Below are 20,653 nucleotides of genomic sequence, written 5' to 3'. Positions count from 1 at the left end.
TCCCAAAATCCCCCTCCCTCAAGGCTCAATAATTTGCTCCAGCAATTCACAGAACTCAGAAAAACGCTGTACTTACTATATCACTTAACTATAAAGAAAACCAATGAACAAGCAGATGATGAGGATCTTAGGGTGAGGTTCAAAGTTGTCTCACGTGCAGAGCTTGCTGAAATCTAAGACATAGGGTGAACCATCTTCCTAGCATATAGGTGTGTTCACCAGTTCAGGAGCTCTCCAAAACCCATTAAGGGTTTTTAAAGAGGTTTCCTTCTGCTGGCATGATTGTGGAAGTCAGTGATTAACTCCAGCCTCTCTCACCTCACTATAGAATATAGGGTGGTGCTGCAAGTCCAAGATTTTAATCAAGCCCGTCTTCCAAGAGACCAGCCTCCATCCTGAAGCTATCTAGGAGCCTGTCAATAGTCACCACATTAGAACAAAAGACACTTCTGTCACCCTTATCACTCCTGAAACTAAGGAACCAGGAGAAAACAAACACCTTTCCTGTTATACCACATTCACAATGTTTGCTTTCAGTCTCATAACCACAATTAGACTTATTTGCTTTGGTTACTTATTAATTTTTGAACTTGGAAAAGTTATACTTACTTTTTTATAGTCTCTTGCTTCGCAGCTCATCATTGAGAATGTTTCTAAGACAGGATATGTAAGAACTATCAATAAATATCTGAGTCCTAGCATGTCTGAAAATATCTTGGTTGATTCTTGCTTGGTATAGAATGTAGATTTGGGTTCCTTTGGAGAAACCTTTTTTTTCTCACTTAAAGCATTTAGATATTATTTTTCTATGGTGATCTTACATTTCACAATGCTGTACAATGGTGTAGTTATTTCTTATTCATTTGGTGGATATTAAATCACTCTTTAAACTGGAGATTCATGTTCCTCATCTCTAGGTGGTTTTTCATATTCCTGTGATAATTTATTCCATTCTGTTTTTGCTTTTCTCTTATATTGATCCTCTAGGTTTCTTAACTTTTTAACTCATTTTCTTCTTTATTAAATTGTGCCTGTTAATTATATCTCAATAAAACTGGAAAATATAAATCAAATAATTGTTTTTAATTTTGCCTCACATAGTAGAGAATTTCTGCAAAAGTTTGATAATGAGGAGCTGTTGTTGTTGTTTTTAAATTTGTTTGGGAGCTCAGTGTCCAAGGTTTTACTAGTAAGCTTTGTTTTAGGGTAAGTGGTGGGGAGCTGCCCTTTATATAAAAGTTACCTTTTCAAAAGAAAAATTTAACTTCCACAGAGTAGAGCCCGCTGGATTTTAGCTAGCTGGGTGGAGGCAGCTACACACTCACCCTACATATGATGGGGGGATGGGAGAATTGTGTTCTGTATAGAAACTCTATCCATTCCATTATTTTTGACAACACAGCTCATTTCCGCTTTCTGTCTTACCTGGCATTTTCAAGTCCTGAGTTTCTCTGAAAACGTTCTAAAAAGCCTCAGTTACACCCCCGTTTTCACATACTCCTAGACTATGAATTTCACTGTCCTGCGTCATTACTAACCACTCCTTATTCAATTTTCTAGCTTCTAGAAAACTCTTAAAATCTCTCATTGGCTGATGGCCTTTCTCCTGTTACCTTTGTCACTGTAAGTTTATATACTTTTGTTCCTATACTATTATTTTTATCAGGGACTCAATTAGAGAGAAGAGATAAATATGAGTAGCTGGCCAACCATCTTTAACTAAAAATCAATAGACTAAATTAGATTCAGAAAAATAAAGGAATGCAACCATTATCACTCTCAGCATTCTGGATTTTTTTTAGCAGGAAGTCACTTAGAAAGTTCCTTTTTCCCACTAACATGGGTATAAACTATCACATTTTTCCCTTGGGTGCATTCTGAGAAAGTAAATTAATTCCTATAAGTAAGTCCCTTACCTGTGAGCAAGCTAGGAGGACAGGTGAGTGCAGTTCTACCTCCCTGTCATGAGAAGCAACGTTCTAGGAGTCTCTAATTCCTCCTCTTTATCAGATGAGAATACTCCCCACTGTTTCTTATGTATTTATTACTCTGCTATTTACTGAACACTTACCATGTTTCAGGCTCTGTCCTAAGAGCTTTACAAACAAACATGATCTCATTTCATAGGACCTTATGAGGTGGGTATTATTATCCCTACTTTATAGGAGCAAAACCAAACTAAAACATGCCCAAGACCTCTGATCTATTAAGTGTCAGCAGTACCAGCAGGTGTACACAGATTCATTAGCCCGCAAAACTTGAAAACATGATGTTATGTAGTCATTGCCAGGGGTAAGAATAGTGCCCACACAGTTTGAAAAATGTGGGTTACAAGAACAATCAGCTGTACATGGTCTTCCCTCCCTCCACTCATTGGAAGGTCATGGCTGGCTCCAGAGCCTCCAAACCTCCTTATCTTCTAGGTGAGCTGCTTCGGGGTTAGGATATGCTCCTATTCCCTTCCTTCTCCTCCCCCCTCCTTCCCAACCTCCTGTTTTAAATAATTTTAAACTTACAGAAAAATTGTAAAAATCGTACACAAAGAATCTACACCCAGCTTCCTCTTGTTAACATCATACATAACCACATTACAATGATAGAAACTAGGAAATTAATGTTAATAGAATATTGTTAACTAAATTACTGCCCTATTCAAATTTCATAGACTTTCCCACTGAAGTCCTTTCTCTGTTCCAGTATTCAGTACAGGATCTCACATGGCATTTAGTATTCATGTCTTTTAGTCTCTTCTGATCTGAGACAGTTCCTCAGTTTTTCTGTCTCTCATGACCTTGACACTTATGATGAGTATTAGAAATTTATTTTGTAGAACTAGAGGCCTGGAGCATGGAGTCATGCACACTAAAGGAAATAAATTAGAAGAAATATTTTAGAGGCCAGGGAGGGATCGCAGTAGGGCTCCAGGGCATGTCAGGCCTGTCTTGCCCAATCCTGATAGGCTGGACCACAGCAGCAAGCTAACCTACCGGTCAGAGTGTCTGCCCCCTGGTGGTCAGTGTGCATCATAGCCACTGTTTGAACAATCAAACCATCAGTTGGACACTTAGCATATTAGGCTTTTATTTTATAGGATGTCCTCCAATATAGGTTTGTCTGATATTTTCTTACAATTAAATTGAGGTTATATAATTTGGGCAGGAACAACATGGAAGTAATGCTATTGTCCTTCTCAGTGTTTCATATCAAGAAGTGTGTGAAGTCAATATGCATTATTCCAGATGATGTATGTTCATTTTGATCACTTGTTTAAGGTGATATCTGCATTTTCCTCCACGTTCTTTTTTTTTTTTTTTTTTTTTTTTCCCTCCACGTTCTTGTTACTATCTTTCCCTGTATAATTGACAAATACTTAGCAGGGAGATATTTTGAGGCTACAAATGTGCTGTTTCTCATCATATTTTTACTCACTAATTTTAAAATTCATCAGTGGTTCTTGCCTATGATTATTGGATAGAAACTTTAAGTACATCCTCTCTCCACATTTCATTCACTTCCAAATTAAAGCCGTGCCTGAGTGTATCTAAGCAACAAAATCTAGGAGGTAGGCCCTTGTCCTGGCTATAAGAAATCTTGGGAATTGGAGCTCAGATTTAAGACTGGGACTTTTCAAAGATAGTAGGCAGCCACAAATATGACTGATATCCACTACAATTACCAAGGTATTTTAAAGTGAGAAAAGCAAAAGGCAAGATAGTATCTATAAAATACTATCCCCTGCATAATTAGTCTATATGCATAAACTCTCTGGAAGGTTTCAAAGGAAAATGATGACAGATTTCTCCAAGAAAGGAAACTTTATAATCAAGAGAGGTGGAAGACTTAATTATCAGTGTTTATATCCTATACCAGGTATGATCCTTTGTACCCTTTGATGGAGATGGATGCAAAGGAAGGAGAGAGAAAGAGGGGAGAGAGAGACCTTTTTTTTTTTTTTTTTTTTTTCCTCCTCTCATTCTCAACGGTGACACCAGCACCATGGCCTCCAGCAAGGCCTTCTCACTTTTCTTTGCTCTTCTTCACCCCTCTTCATCTAGTGTGGATAGATACATCAAGACACACTCTCTCCACCATCGCAAGCAGAAAATTATAGAACTTGCCTCGGCATAGAAAGTGCTTGTTATCCACCCAGCTGGAAAGGAGGGTGGAGCTATAATAGGCACATTCTGCTTCTTTGCACTGAACGCAACATGTTCTCCACAAACACAAGCGCAAGCACTGCCATTTCTTAGTTGCCAAACTTTCGGTGTGTTTATAAGCTAAATATTCAGTTTAAAAACTTATATCGGATAATGCTGCTTTGTCAAACAAAAACATCAATTTAAAAAAAAAAAAAAAAAACTCCTCCTCTTTTTGCCTCCCAGAAGCTTTTTCTAATGCAGAATTTTTTAAATTCTGAGGGTGCGTCCAGTGGAACTGGGAAGGTGTTACAGGAAGTCGCTTGTGTTTAACAAATAAAGTAACTGGGACTTTCAAGTCCCTCTCCTTGTCTATTTCCCCTTTCTGTCCATTGAATAAAGAACATGGCTATGGCTCTTGTCCAGCCCTATCTACTCACATCCCATATAATAATGCAAACATGACTAACTTATCTTTTGAGGATACTATCAGGTCAGTTTTCTAGGATATGGGTATCTGATAATAGTTATTGTTTTAATATTTGCACATGTAAAACTTTGAGGTCAAGAAATATAGCTTCTCTTTATCCTCCACCTCTGCTAACTGAGACGGAATAATACCTAACAGTTTTCTAGAGACTACAGGTTGTTACAGGCAACTATCAAGCTGTTCGCCAACACTTCAAATTCCATCTCAAAAAATCACCTCCTTGCCCTGCTGGTGTGGCTCAGCAGTTGAGCATTGACCCAGGAACCAAGAGGTCACCTGTTTGATTTGGGCCAGGTTGTGGACTCAGTCCCCAGTAGGGGTGTGTGCAGGAGGCAGCCAATCAACAATGCTCCTCTTCCATCGATGTTTCTATTTCTCTATCCCTCTCCCTCCTTTCTATAAATAAGTAAATAAGGTTTATCTTTTTATTTTTAATCACCTCCTTTCTGAAGCCTTTTGTCATACTCCTCACCAGTCCGCACACCTGCAGAAAGAAGATGTCCCACTTCTGAATTCCTTAGCATCAGAGTTATGATCTGAAGATAAACTCTGTGCTAGTTCATCTTAACGTTTTCAGTGCATAGTGTGCTGTCTATTTCATGGGAAAATAATGGCTGAGTGAATAAATAACCTAGTTCATTGCTTGATTTGTATGTATAGATTAATTAAATAACTGACTCTAAGTATTGGTTGTACTTGTTTTTTAAGATGAAAAAAAAAAGATGAGTGTTGCATATATATATATATGTATATATATATATATATATATATATATATATGCAATTTTGAAGTCCAGAATACATTTCTTAATCTACTTCTAACCTGAGACCCTAGGAAATGGATGGATTTTACCTGTTTCACAGGTAGAAAGTTTAAAAAAAAAAAAAAATCCAAGAGCACACAATATGGATGAAATTCAAAAACATAACATTGAACAAAAGAAACCAGACACAAAATAATACATGTCATCCGATGGATGGCATTTATATATGGCACAAAGATTGGCAAAACCCTTCTAGGGAGTTAGAAGTCAAGATGATGGTTACTCTTGATGGGAGATGGCAGTAACTAGAAGAGGAACTAGACTTCTGGGGACTGGTAATGTCCTGTGTCTTGATCTGGACACTCAATACACAGTTTGTAAAAATTCATCAGCTATATATTCATGATTTGTGCTCTTTCATAAATAAATATCTATAATAATAAAATAAAAATTATGCTAATTAGACCAGACAGCCAAACAACTTTCTGAACATCATTCCAGACATCCTTCCAGACAAAATCACGGTGGCAGGGGCCAAGGTAGAGGCAGTTAGGGGCAATCAGGCAGGCAGGTGAGCAGTTTGGGATGATGAGACGAGGCAGGCAGAGTGGTTAGGGATGATGAGGCAGGCAGGCAGGTGAGCAGTTAGGAGCCAGTGGTCCCAGATTGTGAAAGGGTGCAGCCCGGGCTAAAGGACTCTCCCCCACCCCCACCCCCACCTCCATCCCCACCCCCACCCCCATCCCCACCCCTGTGCATGAATTTCCTGCACTGAGCCTCTAGTATAATATATAATAAATACATATATTTCAATTAAACACTTTAAAAACGATATACAAATTTGTTCATTACATGAAAGTTCATCAGCTGTATATTCAGAATATGTGCTCTTTCATATATATAACTAGAGGCCTGGTGCACGAAATCCGTGCGGGTGGGGAGAGGTGTCCCTCAGCCTGACCTGCACCCTCTCCAATCCAGGAGCCCTCAGGGGATGTCTTACTGATGGTTTAGGCCCTCTCCCCATGGTTCTCTGCTTTCTGTAGGGCCTGCCTGCTCCACACCAAGGCAACTGCCTTGGTGCACACGCTGCACCAAAAATATATATATATATTTTTTTTAATTCCATTTTCAGATTTTCATTATGTGCTGACAGGTGTTCAAATAACCTTGTAAAATACTTTCAAAACGACAATAATGACTATGATGAGGTACAAGCAAAACATAAGGAGATTCCAATTCTAAATTTCACCACATTTTACATTTGTATTTACGTTGTGGCAGCTCTATGTACTTGATGTGAATCACGAAAGCCTGTTATTAAACCACATGAGATTCTCCATGGATTGGAAGTCCATCCATCCCTCCACCCATTTCAAAGGTGAGTTCACTGTGATTTCCATGTCTGCTTTCAAAACAGAGTATCCTCTGCGCTCTCAGCTCAAGGCCTGGCACAAAATAAACACTCAACCAATGTGTATAACGTGAACGAAGAAGGCGTGGAGAGGCTGTGTGAATTCCCCGAGGTCACCCACCCTTCCTGCTCCCTGGGGAAGTGAATCCGACAGGAAGGTGACCAGCCGGCGGCGGCGGGCTGGGTGGTGAATCTGGGGTGAGCCACCCCAGACTTCCGCTTGGGGCGCGCCCTTAGGGTGCCCGGGGTCTTCCATGGTGCGCCTCACCCTCCTGGGAGGTGGGGAGGGGGGGTTACATCACCCTCTGACTCAGAGACGCCCCGCTCTCGTTTCTCCCACCTGCGATCACACGCTCTTAGGGGGTTTCCAGCCCGGGGTGGGGAGTCTCCGGTGTGGGAGTGACGGGTGTCCCTGGAGCGCAGGGGAGTGGGGCCGGACTTTCATAGCCTGTGCTCGCCCGGAAGGAGCCCGGGGAACGGGAGAACGGAAAGCGGTCTAGGGGGACGGGGTAAAGGTGGCCTGATCGGAGCAGGGAGTCAGCGTGTGCCCCAGGCTCCCCTTTCGCACACACACCACCACCACCACCCCAGCCCCGCCGCCCTCCCGCCGCGTTGCAGCCCTTGGACCACCCTTTGCCCTTAAAAAGGCTGCGGAGCGCGCCTCCTCCCCCGGGAGCGAGACCCGGCAGGCCCGGCGCTGAGCGTGCCCGCGCCTGCCCGCCCCGCCGGGCGCCGGCCGCAGCGCCCCCGAGGCCGCGGGGCGGGGACGTGCGCCCGCCTCCCCCGGCGCCCGCGAGCGGCCCCGGCCCGTGCATCCTCCCCCGGCGCCCGCGAGCCGCCCCGGCCGCCACAGCCCCGCGGAGCCGCAGCCGCCCCGTCGCCGTGCGCCCCCGGAGCCCGCCCCCGACTCCGCCCGGGTGGCCTCTGTCTCGGCCTCTAGGGGCGCCCCCTCCACGTGCGGGTCTGCCGGGCTGCACGCCGCTGGCTCCGAGGAAGAAGGTGGGTGCCCAGGGTCTGGGGCGAGAGAGGGCGGGAGGTCGGTGGAGAGGGGAGGGTGGGCCACGCCGATCCCTCGGACCCCTGGCCCCCTACTCTCTCCAGCGCGCTTTCACTTCAATGGCTGTTGAATTAAAAATAAGGTCCTTGGGGTGCGGCAACCTTCTGCAGCCTGGCACAGCGCGCCACGCAAAGTAAACTGTCCAGCCCGGGTGCTGCCTTCATGGTGTGTGTGTGTGTGGGGGGGGGGGGGGGGTTGAAAAGGGGTGGGGGGTTTCCACCTACCCACTATCCACCCGGGACCCGGACCCTGCAGAATTGACAAAAGATAGGCCTTCCGAAACTCACACTCTGATCTTCCACGGGGAGCATGGAGGCTCTCTCTACCTATCTATCATCTGTCTGTCTAATCAATCTATTATCCTTTGTCTCGTTTTCTGGTCTGTCTGCCTTCCTTGTTTTCTTTGTTTGTTTGTTTGTTTGTTTGTTTGTTTGTTTCTGCCTACCCCCCTTGTCCCTCGTCTCACTTTCGTTCCTGCGTTTTCTCTGGAGGACAGGAGGAGGTAGGCAGCTGGGCTGCACCTCAGCAGGCACTTCTGCAGGTGGCCTTGCCTCTTGTTCTGGTCTCAAAGATGCCCTTTCACGGCTGAAGTTGGCTGCTCCGCTCCACAAGTAGCAGCTTGCTGCAGATGAGAAATTCAGTAAAAATGAAGGCGCGGGAAGATAGGGTAGGAATGTGGGAAAACCAGATTGTCTAATTTTAGCCTGGGTTTGTTGTGAGGGAATCGCACCATCTGTTGCCTCAATGCGAAGTGTTTTTGATTGCCCAGGTAAGAAAAGAAAAGACCTTTATGTGTGATTGCTCATGGACTCGCCTTAAAAGAAAGGTTGTTTTCTTTATGGACAAAACGTTTTTAAATAACTAAACTCCAAGTCATAGCATTTTAGAAATTGTAAAGCTGTTAACGTCAAACCGCTCAATGCCCTGATATGAGTTTGTCTGTGAAGGTGATATCTGGCTTGTCTCCTCACTGGGGAATAAATATTTAGGTGAGAAGAAATGCTGAGTAAAGGCTACGGAGAGTTTAGCTCACGTGTTCTTAAGAGTTTTATTTCATATTGGTGTCGCAGCAGTATCAAGGATGTGTCCCAGGGTAGTGGTTAAGAGTTTAAAGTTAGAAAGACGTAGATTTTTGTCTGTGCTCTACCATCTAACTCGCTGTGTGCTTTCTGGCACGTTGCCTAGCTTCTCGGATCCCGGGTTTCCTCGTTTCTAAATGGGATTGCTGACAGGGCGGAGACAACACAAGAATAGTAGTTAACACAGAATACACCACCCAGTAAGCATATAATAAGCAGTACTTGAGGCTGATGAGGAGGAAGGGGGTAGTTAAGACTGATATACCCACGGCAGGGCAGTGCCCCAGCAGGGGGTCTGCATATGCGAGTATCTGCTCTGGGAGGAGCAAGCATTATTATATCACTGGCATCCTTCTGGTCATAAAAACAGTAGGAGCTACTTCTGAACTTCTGAATTGATTCAAACAAATAAAAATCTGTCCTGTGCCTATTCAGAATTGCGTTGTGTATTTCGAGGTTCTCTGAGGCTTACAATTATGAGCAGTTTCAAATAAACACCAAACCGGTGTGACCCTGGTGGATTAATTATTGCTTATTATTATTAAAAACAGTGTTTCTCAAAGGTCACTATAGTCCCTGGCTTGATCTTGATTTGGGTAGGTGGAGGGAGGAACTGGACCTGGAGCTAATGTTTCACTGAGCTGTTTCAACTCAAAAGGGTGAGCCACAGACTGGCATCACATAGAGTTGGTGATGCATGCAGGGTCCACCGAGACCTGCTGGATAGAACTTGCATGTTCGTGAGATCCAGAAGGGATTCCTGGGCACTTTCTGTTTTATCAGCCCTTTCTTAGGAATTTGAGTGCAACAGGCCTTATGAAAACATGGATTTCTCATAAGCTGTCTTTACCTAGCCAAGTGAAAAAGATTTGTTATCATGTACATGACTGATTTTGATTTAAGATCTTTAGATAGCCAGGAGACATATTATCATTCGCTTTCTGTTTACAAGTAACAGAGAGCCCAGCCAATGTGGCTCAGTGGTTGAGCCAGTCAACCCATGAATCAAGAGGTCATAGGTTCGGTTCCCGGTCAGAGCTTATGTCTAGGTTGTGGGCTTTATCCCCAGTAGGGGGTGCGGAGGAGGCAGCTAACTGGTGTTTCTCTTTTATCATTGATGTTTCTATCTCTCTCCCTCTCCCTTCCTCTTTCCTAAGATCAATAAAAACATACTTAAAACTAACAGAGAGCTAATATTTTCAGTTCTGCCAAAACTGCATTCCAGTGTTCCTAATTACCCCCTTGAGACTGCTTAGCTGAAATAGACACTATTTTGCTATATTTTTAGTTTTTTAATTTTCATACTGGAAGATGTCATTAATATTTATAGGAGGAATATAATAATGTAATATTTATAGGAGGAATATAATAATGCATAAAGATTTTAATGGCATCCTTTTAAAATCAGCTTTATTAAGGTATAATTTTCATACAACAAAATGTATTCAATGGTACATTTAAAATCTGTGTGTTTTATTGTATGCAAATTATACTTAATAAAATGGATTCTTTTTAAAGGTATCATCAAGGATTGCCATGACTTGTTGCAGGTTACTAGAATAGTTCAGAGAAGGTCAAGAAAAGTCAGTAGAGAGGGAAAATGAAGGTTGACGCATTGGGCAGGCACAGAAAATAAAAAGCCAAGTGGTCTTGGGAGAAATGAAAGATAAATTTAGAAGGCTTGAGACCCTTGGCATAATACTTTCTTGTCTTTAAAATTAAGATGTGGAATTTAATACCTGGGGTACTGAGAATGCTGCAGATTTTTTTTTTCAAGATGAGGCCAACATAAAAAATAAGCATAAAAACATTTTGCTCTGCAGGGTCTCCTTCTCATGTTCTGATCTCTGTCAGCAGACACCTGCATTTGCCACGATGCTCTCAGCCAATGACTTTGCATCTGCTTCTTGGGAGCTCGTGGTCCGAGTGGACCATCCAGATGAAGAGGAGCAGAGGGACGTCACTCTGAGAGTGTCCGGAGACCTGCACATTGGGGGAGTGATGCTCAAGTTAGTAGAACAGATCAGTAAGTTCCTGTTTTGTTCTGGAGTCTCTACATTTGAAACCCTCTCTGTTGCATCATCACTGATCTAAGTTGTCTGATCACCTACATTTTTCTGATCATTTATTTGGTTATGGCCCAGAAAGCAAGCACCCTTCCCCCAAGAAGAAGAGAACTAAGGAGCCCTACAAGAATCTCAAACTAACCCGCTCCAAACATCCCTTGTAAAAATCTGAGTCCCTGGTGACAAACTAAAGCTTCCGAGTAGATAAAATGCCATATTTCCACAGGAATGAGCCCATTCTACCAGTGATATCTAGGGTGACCGCAGGCTTTTTCAAAGGTGCTGGACTCCTGTTAATGCCTGATTGCTCAGTGATAAAGTCAACTTGGTGCTAATTTGTCTTTTCACACATGTCCACCATCTGCTACTCTCTCTTCTGAAACAGAGAAAGAGAAATCCTCAGGGTCCGAGTTTCACATCAGGAGTCAACACGATCAACCTAGAGCTTAATAATGTTCTGTTTGCTTTGTATTTATTTTTATCTTCTAAGGCCATGGTTGTGGGCTCTTCGTTGACACTAGAGAAAGGAAGTTCACTGAATTTTCAAAGTCATGTAACCACCACACAGGTCAAGAAATAGAACATTACTTGTTCCCCCACCCCAGTCCCGCACCTGACCCCCTCCTTGTCACTGCCCCGCCAAAGGTAGCCACTAAGTTAAAAAGAGAGAGGGAAAGAGAGAGAAATCAATTTTTACAAAGTAAATAACAACACAGGTGGCTCTTCAGTTAGCAAATTAAACACTGACTATTGACTCCAACATTGATGTGGGGAAACGATTCAACTTGGATGCCAAAATTGAAGAAAGGGGCAGTTTCCATGTTGATGCTAACACTCAGAAAATATTCAGCTCTGATGTCAGTGTAGACACTTTGGAAACTGGGAATATGACGGTTCTGCTAAAAGAGCTGGGCATTACTGAGACGAGTGGCGTGTCAGCTTTATACAACTTCCATGCGGGCTCTGATTGGGCACTGTGGATATTCCCTTGTGATGAGGGGCAAGGGAGAAGGATGCATGTCAAGTGGAGAAATTATCTTGATTAAACAAAGCAAAGTGCTCCTGGCCTTCCCAGAAGGGACCATCCATGGCACTGGGAGATTGAAGGAAGAGAACTTCAGCATTTCAATATGAACAGAATTTGTGTATTTCTGCTCCTTCCACGGTATTTTTAAGTATCAGTGATAGTAAGATTCAGTCTGTTTTCTACCTGTCCCGCCTTAGACTCTTTGAGGAGAAGCCAAAAATTGTTGAGCCTTGGGTTCCACCGGGAGATGGGGCGCTGAAGACCGGCCCTTTGGTTTCCATTTCTGCACACGTGGGATTGTCTGGAGTGCCCTCCCTCTCATTTTACTTCGCTGTGTTTTCTATCTTTGCAGACATAGCCCAAGACTGGTCAGACTTTGCCCTTTGGTGGGAACAAAAGTGTTGCTGGCTCCTGAAAACGCACTGGACCCTGGACAAATGCGGAGTCCAGGCAGATGCAAAGCTTGTCTTCACCCCTCAGCACAAAATGCTTCGCCTGCGCCTGCCCAACGTGAAGACGGTGAGATTGCGAGTCAGCTTCTCGGCTGTGGTGTTTAAAGCGGTCAGTGATATCTGCAAAGCCCTGAGTGAGTACCCAGGAGGGGCCCCGATGCCCTTTGGACTTTTGGCCAAGGAGGGCAGGAAAATGCCATGTGCTCCCTGCCTGCCTCGAGTGGCTGGCTTTCCAGAGTACTGCCCTCCTTAGGAAGCACTTTTCAAACCCAGTTCTGAGGATGTGAGCCACTGAAGTGGAGTTAATCCCACTGGGACATTATTGAGATACTTTAGATTCATTTCCACAAAACTTAACACTGCTTCAAAAGAGATTTATACTCAGAAGAAAGAAACCCATTACAATCCCCCAAATTCATTTCTCTTAGCCAGAGTAAATCATCATTATATTTAAGACAAACAAAAACAGAGTTCCATTAAATCATTATCACCTTGGAGCCAATGCACCCTTATTAGTTTTGAGAGGATGGTGGAATAATGTCTTCATTGCTTCTCTAACACTTGGCTCCAATAGCCCTATCCACAAAAACCCTATGCAAAAAAGTACACTTAATTATAAATTGAAACAAATGGATACCATTGCCAAAACCGGTTTGGCTCAGTAGATAGAGTGTCAGCCTGCGGGCTGAAAGGTCCCAGGTTTGATTCCGGTCAAGGGCATGTACCTTGGTTGCAGGCACATCCCCAGAAGGGAGTGTACAAGAGGCAGCTGATCGATGATTCTCTCTCATCGATGTTTCTAACTCTCTATCCCTCTCTCTTCCTCTCTGTAAAAAATCAATAATTTTTTTTTTAAATGGATACCATAACATAAGTTTAACAGCCATTAAGGACAGCATCATCCAATCACCCAAACCCTTTCTTTTTTTGTGGGACTTCCTTAGTGGTAGTAAACCTTGCCTTGTGAGGGTGTTCTTATTTTATACTAGAGGCCCTGTGCAAGGATTCGTGCACCATTGGTGTCCCTTAGCCTGGCCCTGTGCTCTCTCACAATCCGGGACACCTCTGGTTTCAGCCAATCTAGCAGTCCAACATCCCCCAAGGGGTGTAGTAGTGAGTGAAGTGGCAAGTGGCGGGGGAGGAGCTCAAGCCCGGCCCGGTGCCACACCACTCCTGCTCATCCTGGCCCCACTGTGCCTGCTGCCACTGCCACGGAGGCAGGAGAGGCTTGAGCCACCACAGCTGTGCTCGCCAGCTGTGAGCCTGGCATCTGGCACCAGTCAGCAGAGTGGTGCTCCCACTGTGGGAGCACAATGACCACCAGGGGGCAGCTCCTTCGTTGGGTGTCTGCCCCCTAAAGGTCAGTGCGCATCATAGCGACTGGTCAAGCGGTCACCCGGTCACTTAGGGTTTTATAGAGAGAGATTTTTTTTTTAAAGGGTATAGGTAAATTCCTTTGTCCCAAGGCTAAGATGCAGCATTTGAAAACAATCTATACAATGTATACATGAGTGATCTGTCTTCCCCAGGAAGCTATCAACTGCTCATTCATTCCTTCAACAAACATGCATTAATTAGGCAAGCATTGTGGTGAATGCTAAGGATAGGTAAGTCATGAAAAGTAGCCCAAAATCTCTTCCCTCCTGAAGCTTACATTTTAGCTTACAGAATCAGAAAATAAATAATAAATGTAAAAAGTAAGATGTTAAAAGGAAATAGCAGGGGGAAAGGAAAAAGTATAATAGTATATATAGGCTTGGGAATGCCAGTATTGGGCATTGGAGGCTGGTATGGTATTTAACAGGATGAAGAGAGAAACCTTTATTTTTATTTTTTTTTTATTTTTTTGAGCACGCCCAGCACAATGTCTGCACACATTAGCTGTTGAATAATGTGAGTGACAAGCGAATGGAACCTCCCATTAAGAAATATAAGTTCTAGCCGAAACCGGTTTGGCTCAGTGGTAGAGCATCGGTCTGCGGACTGAAAGGTCCCAGGTTTGATTCCGGTCAAGGGCATGTACATTGGTTGCGGGCACATCCCCAGTAGTGGGTGTGCAAGAGGCAGCTGGTCGATGTTTCTCTCTCATTGACGTTTCTAGCTCTCTATCTCTCTCTCTTCCTCCCTGTAAAAAATCAATTAAAAAAAAAAGAAAGAAAGAAAAGAAAAGAAAAGAAAAAAGTTCCATAGTGCCCCTGCTGCATGGTGAGCAAGTGGCAAACACCAGGCACCTTGTTTTCAGTAACATTCTATTGAGGATTTGAAAATCATTTCCTTTTTGTGGGACTTAATGAATGATTAAATTAGACCAAATTTCACAGGAGACTGGAAGCACACATCATACCTGGAACCAAACACTTGAGGTTTTGAAGTAAATGGAAACCGTCAGATGTTCTTCTCTTTTCCAGATTATACATCTTCGTGGTGGTTCTAAAAGGCCCAACTGGCATTTTTACTAACTTCTTTCTTTCTTTTTTCTTTTTTTCTTTTTTTTTTTTTTAATATATTTTATTGATTTTGTACAGAGAGGAGGGAGAGAGATAGAGAGTTAGAAACATCGATGAGAGAGAGTCATCGATCAGCCTCCTCTTGCACACCCCCTACTGGGGATATGCCCGCAACCACGGTACATGCCCTTGACCGGAATCGAACCCGGGTCCCCCCAGTCCCCAAGCCGACGCTCTATCCATTGAGCCAAACCGGTCCCGGCTTACTAACTTCTTTCTAACTGATCAATAGAAGGTAGATAAAATTCACCAAAATGGAGGGTTTTCCCTCAAGGAAAAGAAAAGGCAAATAATTAGGCTTGGAGATTCGGTTTGTTTGTTTTGATTTGGTGTTTTGTTTTGTTTCTAATGTTTACCACTGGGCATCTTGATTCATCTCTAGGTTTTGTGTATAACTTATGCATTTCAAGTGGTCACAGGTGCATGCTGCATCCTGATGATCAGACATCCTTGGTTACTGGGGAGAGAATCGAGCTGAACTACCAGCCTCAGCCTCAGCACGAAGCAGCGTTTGAACTGAGAAGTGGGAGGAATCAGTTCACTTACCTCTGGGAGAGCTGCCCAGAGACTGACATTACATCCCCTGGCTTTTCGCTGGGGTCGAAGCAGCTCAGTGCGGTTAACGGCAATGATAAATGTATTTCATTAATGGAGGGAAATGGGATAACCTTCTTAGTTTCAGTTCTGCAGAAGCAGACCCTGAGTTAAGGATTCCAGTGCAAATATCTGTTTATTTGGGGGAGAGGGGGTGTAAAAGGGGAGATGGGAAACACTGATTACGAATGGAGACATGAGACTAGTCAGAGAAGGCCACCAATAAGAGATTGTCCCAGCCGAAACCGGTTTGGCTCAGTGGAGAGAGCGTCGGTCTGCGGACTGAAAGGTCCCAGGTTCGATTCCAGTCAAGGGCATGTACATTGATTGCGGGCACATTTCCAATTGGGGGTGTACAGGAGGCGGCTGGTCGATGATTCTCTCTCATTGATGTTTCTAGCTCTCTGTCCCTCTCCCTTCTTCTCTGTGAAAAATCAATAAAATATATTTTAAAAAATAAAATAAAATGGAACTGCCTCTCTACTTTAGAGAGAGAGAGAGAGAGGAGAGAGAGAGAGACTGTCCCAGCAGAGACATGCCTCAGAGCCATCCCACCCAAGGGCCGAGGCAGCTGGGTGTTAACACGCCACGCACCAGTCACCGGGGCTGCTCTTGGAGAGCTTTCATTCTCTGAACTCTGTGGCTCGTTGCACTGTATCTGAGCAGTGTAGCCTCCGGTGTTCAGAGCAAGCCCATGGGCAGACACATGTCCCCAGCTGCCGTTAGTAGTCAGGTCAGAGTGCACTGAAAGGGTGAGGCCAAGAAGAGGTGGGCAGGTGCCAAGGATGTCTGCCACCGGGATGAAAGTGGCAGCTGGGCATCGTGTAAGAAAAGGGCCTTTTGGGACTGTGATCCATGAAGAAAAAAGGTGGGGCCCTCGGCTGTTGTTTAAAAAACTGAATAAAAAGATAAGGAGGAAGAGAGAGGGAGGGCAGAGCGGAGAAAGGAAGGGGAGAAAGAAGGAAGGAAGCAACGAAAGGAGGGAGGGGAAATTGGTGATAAGTAGGTGACATAAGAATAGCAAAATTCTAGTTGAGGTTGGGTGATGAATCCATGGATGGACCATTATACTATTCCCTTTGCTTTAGATACATTTGAAATATTTTCACAATAAATCAAAAAAGAAAATGGAATTTTTACTAGATTGAATCTCCCTCAACGATTTGACCTCCCTGTACCCTTATAGGTTTTGGGGGGCGGGTGTCTCATTTCTTTCTGTTTCTTTAAAAAGGAGTGCAATCTATCGATAGTTCTATTACTTCTCCGGAATTTCCTGAGAAATGGTTTCAAGTGCCCAACAGGTTTTTTTGTTTGTTTGTTTGTTTTGTTTTCAGTTTTTCTTATTTCTTTTTTATACTTATTTGTTAGATATTAGGAGACCAGAAGAACTTTCCTTGTTGAAACCTTCTAGTGACTATTTTAAAAAGAAGAAGAAGAAAGACAAGAATAATAAGGAGCCCTTAATTGAAGATGTTTTAAACCTGGAGAGTTCTCCAACAACTTCTGGGCCACCAGGTAAGAACTGTGACAGGTGCTTTGTTGTTTTAATTTATTCTGAAAGCCAAGAGTTTTTTATTTTTATTTTTTTAATCCTCACTCAAGATTATTTTTTTCATTGATTTTTAGACATAGTTGAAGGGATGGAGGAAAGAGGGAGGGGTAGGAGGGAAAGAGAGAAAGAAACAGAGTGAGAGAGAAACATCGATGGGAGAGAGACACATTGATTGGTTGCCTCCCACTCCTGTCCTGGGAATTGAACCTGAGGCCCTTAGGTCCTCGAGCCAACTCTCTAACCACTGAGCAAACCAGCCAGGACAAGAGTTACTTCAATTTTTACATCCCAGGAACTCTCCTCCCCTCTGCTCTTTCTTCTCGTCCCTCCCTTCTCCTTTTTCCTCCAAACAAAGAAGGGCTAAAATTGCAAGAGTCCTTTGATGAGGAAAGGATATCCAATTAATTTTAGAACTAACAGAATTTTTTTTGACAAGATATGCTTTATAGCTCATTATGTTAATTGCATGTATTATGTAGTAGAACTGGCTGTGAATTTGAGGGAGGAAACAGATTATTTGGATCACTCAAATATACTTCTGTTTTCCTAGTGCAATCTTCATGTGATTTTTTTATGAATCCCATTTAAATTTTGCACTGGACATGTAAAGGTAAAAATTCTAGAAAGGCTTCATTCTTTTCTTTTTATATAAAAATATAAGAAGCTGGCTTGTTTCCAACATTTGAGGGTTTGCTTACATAGTATATTCCAGTGCAAAGAATAAAAGGAACTATTTGCATTTTTCATATGCAACATAAAGGCAGATGATATATAGACCATTAATTAGCTGGGTTCTTAAAATTGGCAAGTGCTGCTATTTCTTTAAAGAACTTGCCCAAAATCTAGTCTGTTCATACATTCTGTGAGATCTCTGGTTCTCTAATAGCGTGAAAACTCACAGCTAAAGCAGAGGAATTTTGAATTGTTGAGGAGGATGTAGTCTCCCACACTTACGTGGGTTGACTGTGGAAGCTTTTGCAGCCTGTCAGTTCCCAATTTCTCAGTAGCTAACCCTTCAGGCAAGCGCTTTACCTGTGTATAACTCCTCCCCCATCGGTCATGACTTCTCTGATTATTTTAAATGTTACAACTATGTAAATTCAAAACCTATTTCAGTGTCATCAATGTGTACTTATATTTTCCCAGACGTTTCTGCTCCCTGAATCTCATATCCTAGTGTGTGTTCCCCTTTGCCTTATAGTAAGTCCCGGCTTGTACAGTAAAACCATGACTCCCACGTATGACCCCGTCAACGGAACGCCGGTGTCATCCACCATGACGTGGTTCAGTGACAGCCCTTTGACCGAACAAAACTGCAACATCCTCGCCTTCAGCCAACCCCCACGGTCCCCGGAGGCGCTGGCTGAGATGTACCAGTCTCGGTCTCTGGTCGATAAAACCAAGCTTAACGCAGGGTAAGGATGTGGCTCCATGTCGCTTCTCTGTGAACTGACACTGGCGTGGTAAGAGAGATGCCACCGAGATGGGGAGAGGTTGTTTATTTTTTAAATTAGAGAGCCCGGGGATTGCACACCGTTAGCAAAAGTCAGGACTGATTGTAGCAACAGAAAGGAAAAAATAAGGCCTTTGGTCATTTCAGTACATATAAAGTGTGACGTCCCTTATGTGTTTGGGTAACCCAATGGTTTACCATATGTGAATAGGAATTCTTTCCCCCTGAAGTATGCAAAGTGTATTTTATGGGAGGTCGAGCAGTTCCTAAGTGGGTTGGAACCCTGGGTCAGGGGGGAGACCCAAGCGGGGACCTGCCCATATTGCCTTGTAGAATGCCGCTTCTCTCCTCAGGCATTATAGCTCATCATGTTAATTGCATGTATTATGTTTCTGATGAATTAGAAAACTTGTAGAACTTAGTAGAGCAAGTCCTTCAGTTTTGCTTCAAATGGGCTCAGAAGACACACTCAAACTACGTCTCAGACCACTGGTTCTTTTCACTCCCCATTGTTCACCAGATAAAATCAGCTTTGTGGGCAGCATTCCACTGCCTGTGCTATCTGGCCCAGCACTGTCTTCCTGTCCTACTGTGTACCCCGCCCCCATGGTGCACCCCAGGACTCTCCTCCTCTCCTGCTCTCCAGTCAGCCCCTGCTTATCCTTTAAGGCCCAGTCACACACTCTCTCCTTTGTAGATGTCACCATTCAAGATCGGTCACTTCTCTATAGCTCTGTTCTCATACTTGGCTTGCCCAGCGTCACTCTCTTCCTTTATTAGAAGGCATGGTCTCTCCCCCTGGACCAAGACCTTTGGGCTGGAGATTGCATCTTGGGGGCTAATTTAATAAAAGTTCAAGCCATTTTCATTCAGTGTTACATTCATGCCCACTTGGTTTTGTGGTTAATGTTTAATCTCCATCCCTCCACCTCTCACCATTACCCATTGTGTGTGTAGGACTAAACTATCTAGTATAGGAGCCACTAGCCACATGTGGATATTTACATCTAAGTTTGAATTTAATTAAAATTGAAATGTGGCACTAGCCACATGTAAATCTTCAGTAGCCACATGTGGCTAGTGGCTACTCTATTGGACAGGGCCATACAGAATGTTGTTGTAATTACAGAAAGTTCTAGACAATAAGATAGAGCCAGCTTTGGGTCAGACCACCTGGGGTAGGGGAGAGGCTGTGCGGGCAGTCACCTGGGGTAGGGGAGAGGCTGTGCGGGCAGTCACCTGGGGTAGGGGAGAGGCTGTGCGGGCAGTCACCTGGGGTAGGGGAGAGGCTGTGCGGGCAGTCACCTGGGGTAGGGGAGAGGCTGTGCGGGCAGTCAGCAAGTGCAGATTCTCATTCTGGCTCCACCACGAGACGCAGGACCTTAATTTAGCATATCACTGAATGTCACTGAGACTGCTTTATCATCTATAAAACTGAGAAAGTGAAAACTGCTCAGGCTTTTTCACTGGGTTACTTTAAAGTGTCAATGAGATAAATAAATAAATAAATAAATAAATAAATAAATAAATAAATAAAATCTAAATATATATATATATATATACACACAGATACATAGCATTGGGAAAGCTATAAGATAAAATATAGATATAAGCTAGTTTCAAGTCCTCTCCCTTACTGGTTTTTGGTCATATTATTCAGATTTTGTTCAAGGAGATATGTGTATGCATGTGTATATGATGTAAGTATATATAACATACATTACATGATGCATATATTACACATAGCATGGATAACATGTAAACGTATTCTATAATGCTGTAACATACATGTATAAAGCTGATCGGCTTTTATAACATCCTGCTGTTTTGCAGTTGGCTGGACTCCTCACGTTCCCTCATGGAGCAGGGCATCCAGGAGGATGAGCAGCTGCTGTTACGATTTAAATACTACACCTTCTTTGACTTGAATCCCAAAGTAAGATACTCTTTCTCTATTCTCTGTCTTTTTGAAAATGTGAATCCATGGAAGTATACAATTAAGTCATTTAGTCGTAAAAGTTAGCCCTTTTGTGCAGGTGTGAGTCAGCAGATAAATGGCCAAA

The 20,653-nt window shown here is 43.4% G+C and overlaps 1 protein-coding gene across 4 annotated transcripts in view; it reads left to right on the top strand.

The window, feature by feature from the left end:
• Positions 1-7,042: 7,042 nt before the first annotated feature.
• FERMT1 (FERM domain containing kindlin 1) overlaps positions 7,043-20,653 on the top strand; it is a 36,719-nt gene continuing 23,108 nt past the window's right edge. Inside the window, exons 1-6 of one of the 4 annotated variants that reach the window (XM_036419493.2) lie at positions 7,043-7,060; positions 10,763-10,965; positions 12,385-12,618; positions 16,954-17,100; positions 18,339-18,552; positions 20,424-20,526. In XM_036419493.2, the coding sequence (XP_036275386.1) occupies positions 10,815-10,965; positions 12,385-12,618; positions 16,954-17,100; positions 18,339-18,552; positions 20,424-20,526 (849 nt within the window). In that variant the 5' untranslated portion in view covers positions 7,043-7,060; positions 10,763-10,814. Of the gene's footprint in view, positions 7,061-7,641; positions 7,803-10,762; positions 10,966-12,384; positions 12,619-16,953; positions 17,101-18,338; positions 18,553-20,423; positions 20,527-20,653 lie in introns of those variants that run through there. The other 3 variants (XM_036419495.2, XM_036419492.2, XM_036419494.2) reach the window with 3 other exon arrangements.

The sequence above is a fragment of the Pipistrellus kuhlii genome, unplaced genomic scaffold (genome assembly GCF_014108245.1).
Source record: "Pipistrellus kuhlii isolate mPipKuh1 unplaced genomic scaffold, mPipKuh1.p scaffold_m20_p_6, whole genome shotgun sequence".
NCBI classification, from domain to species: Eukaryota; Metazoa; Chordata; class Mammalia; order Chiroptera; family Vespertilionidae; genus Pipistrellus; species Pipistrellus kuhlii.
This window is presented reverse-complemented; position numbering and strand designations above follow the sequence as displayed.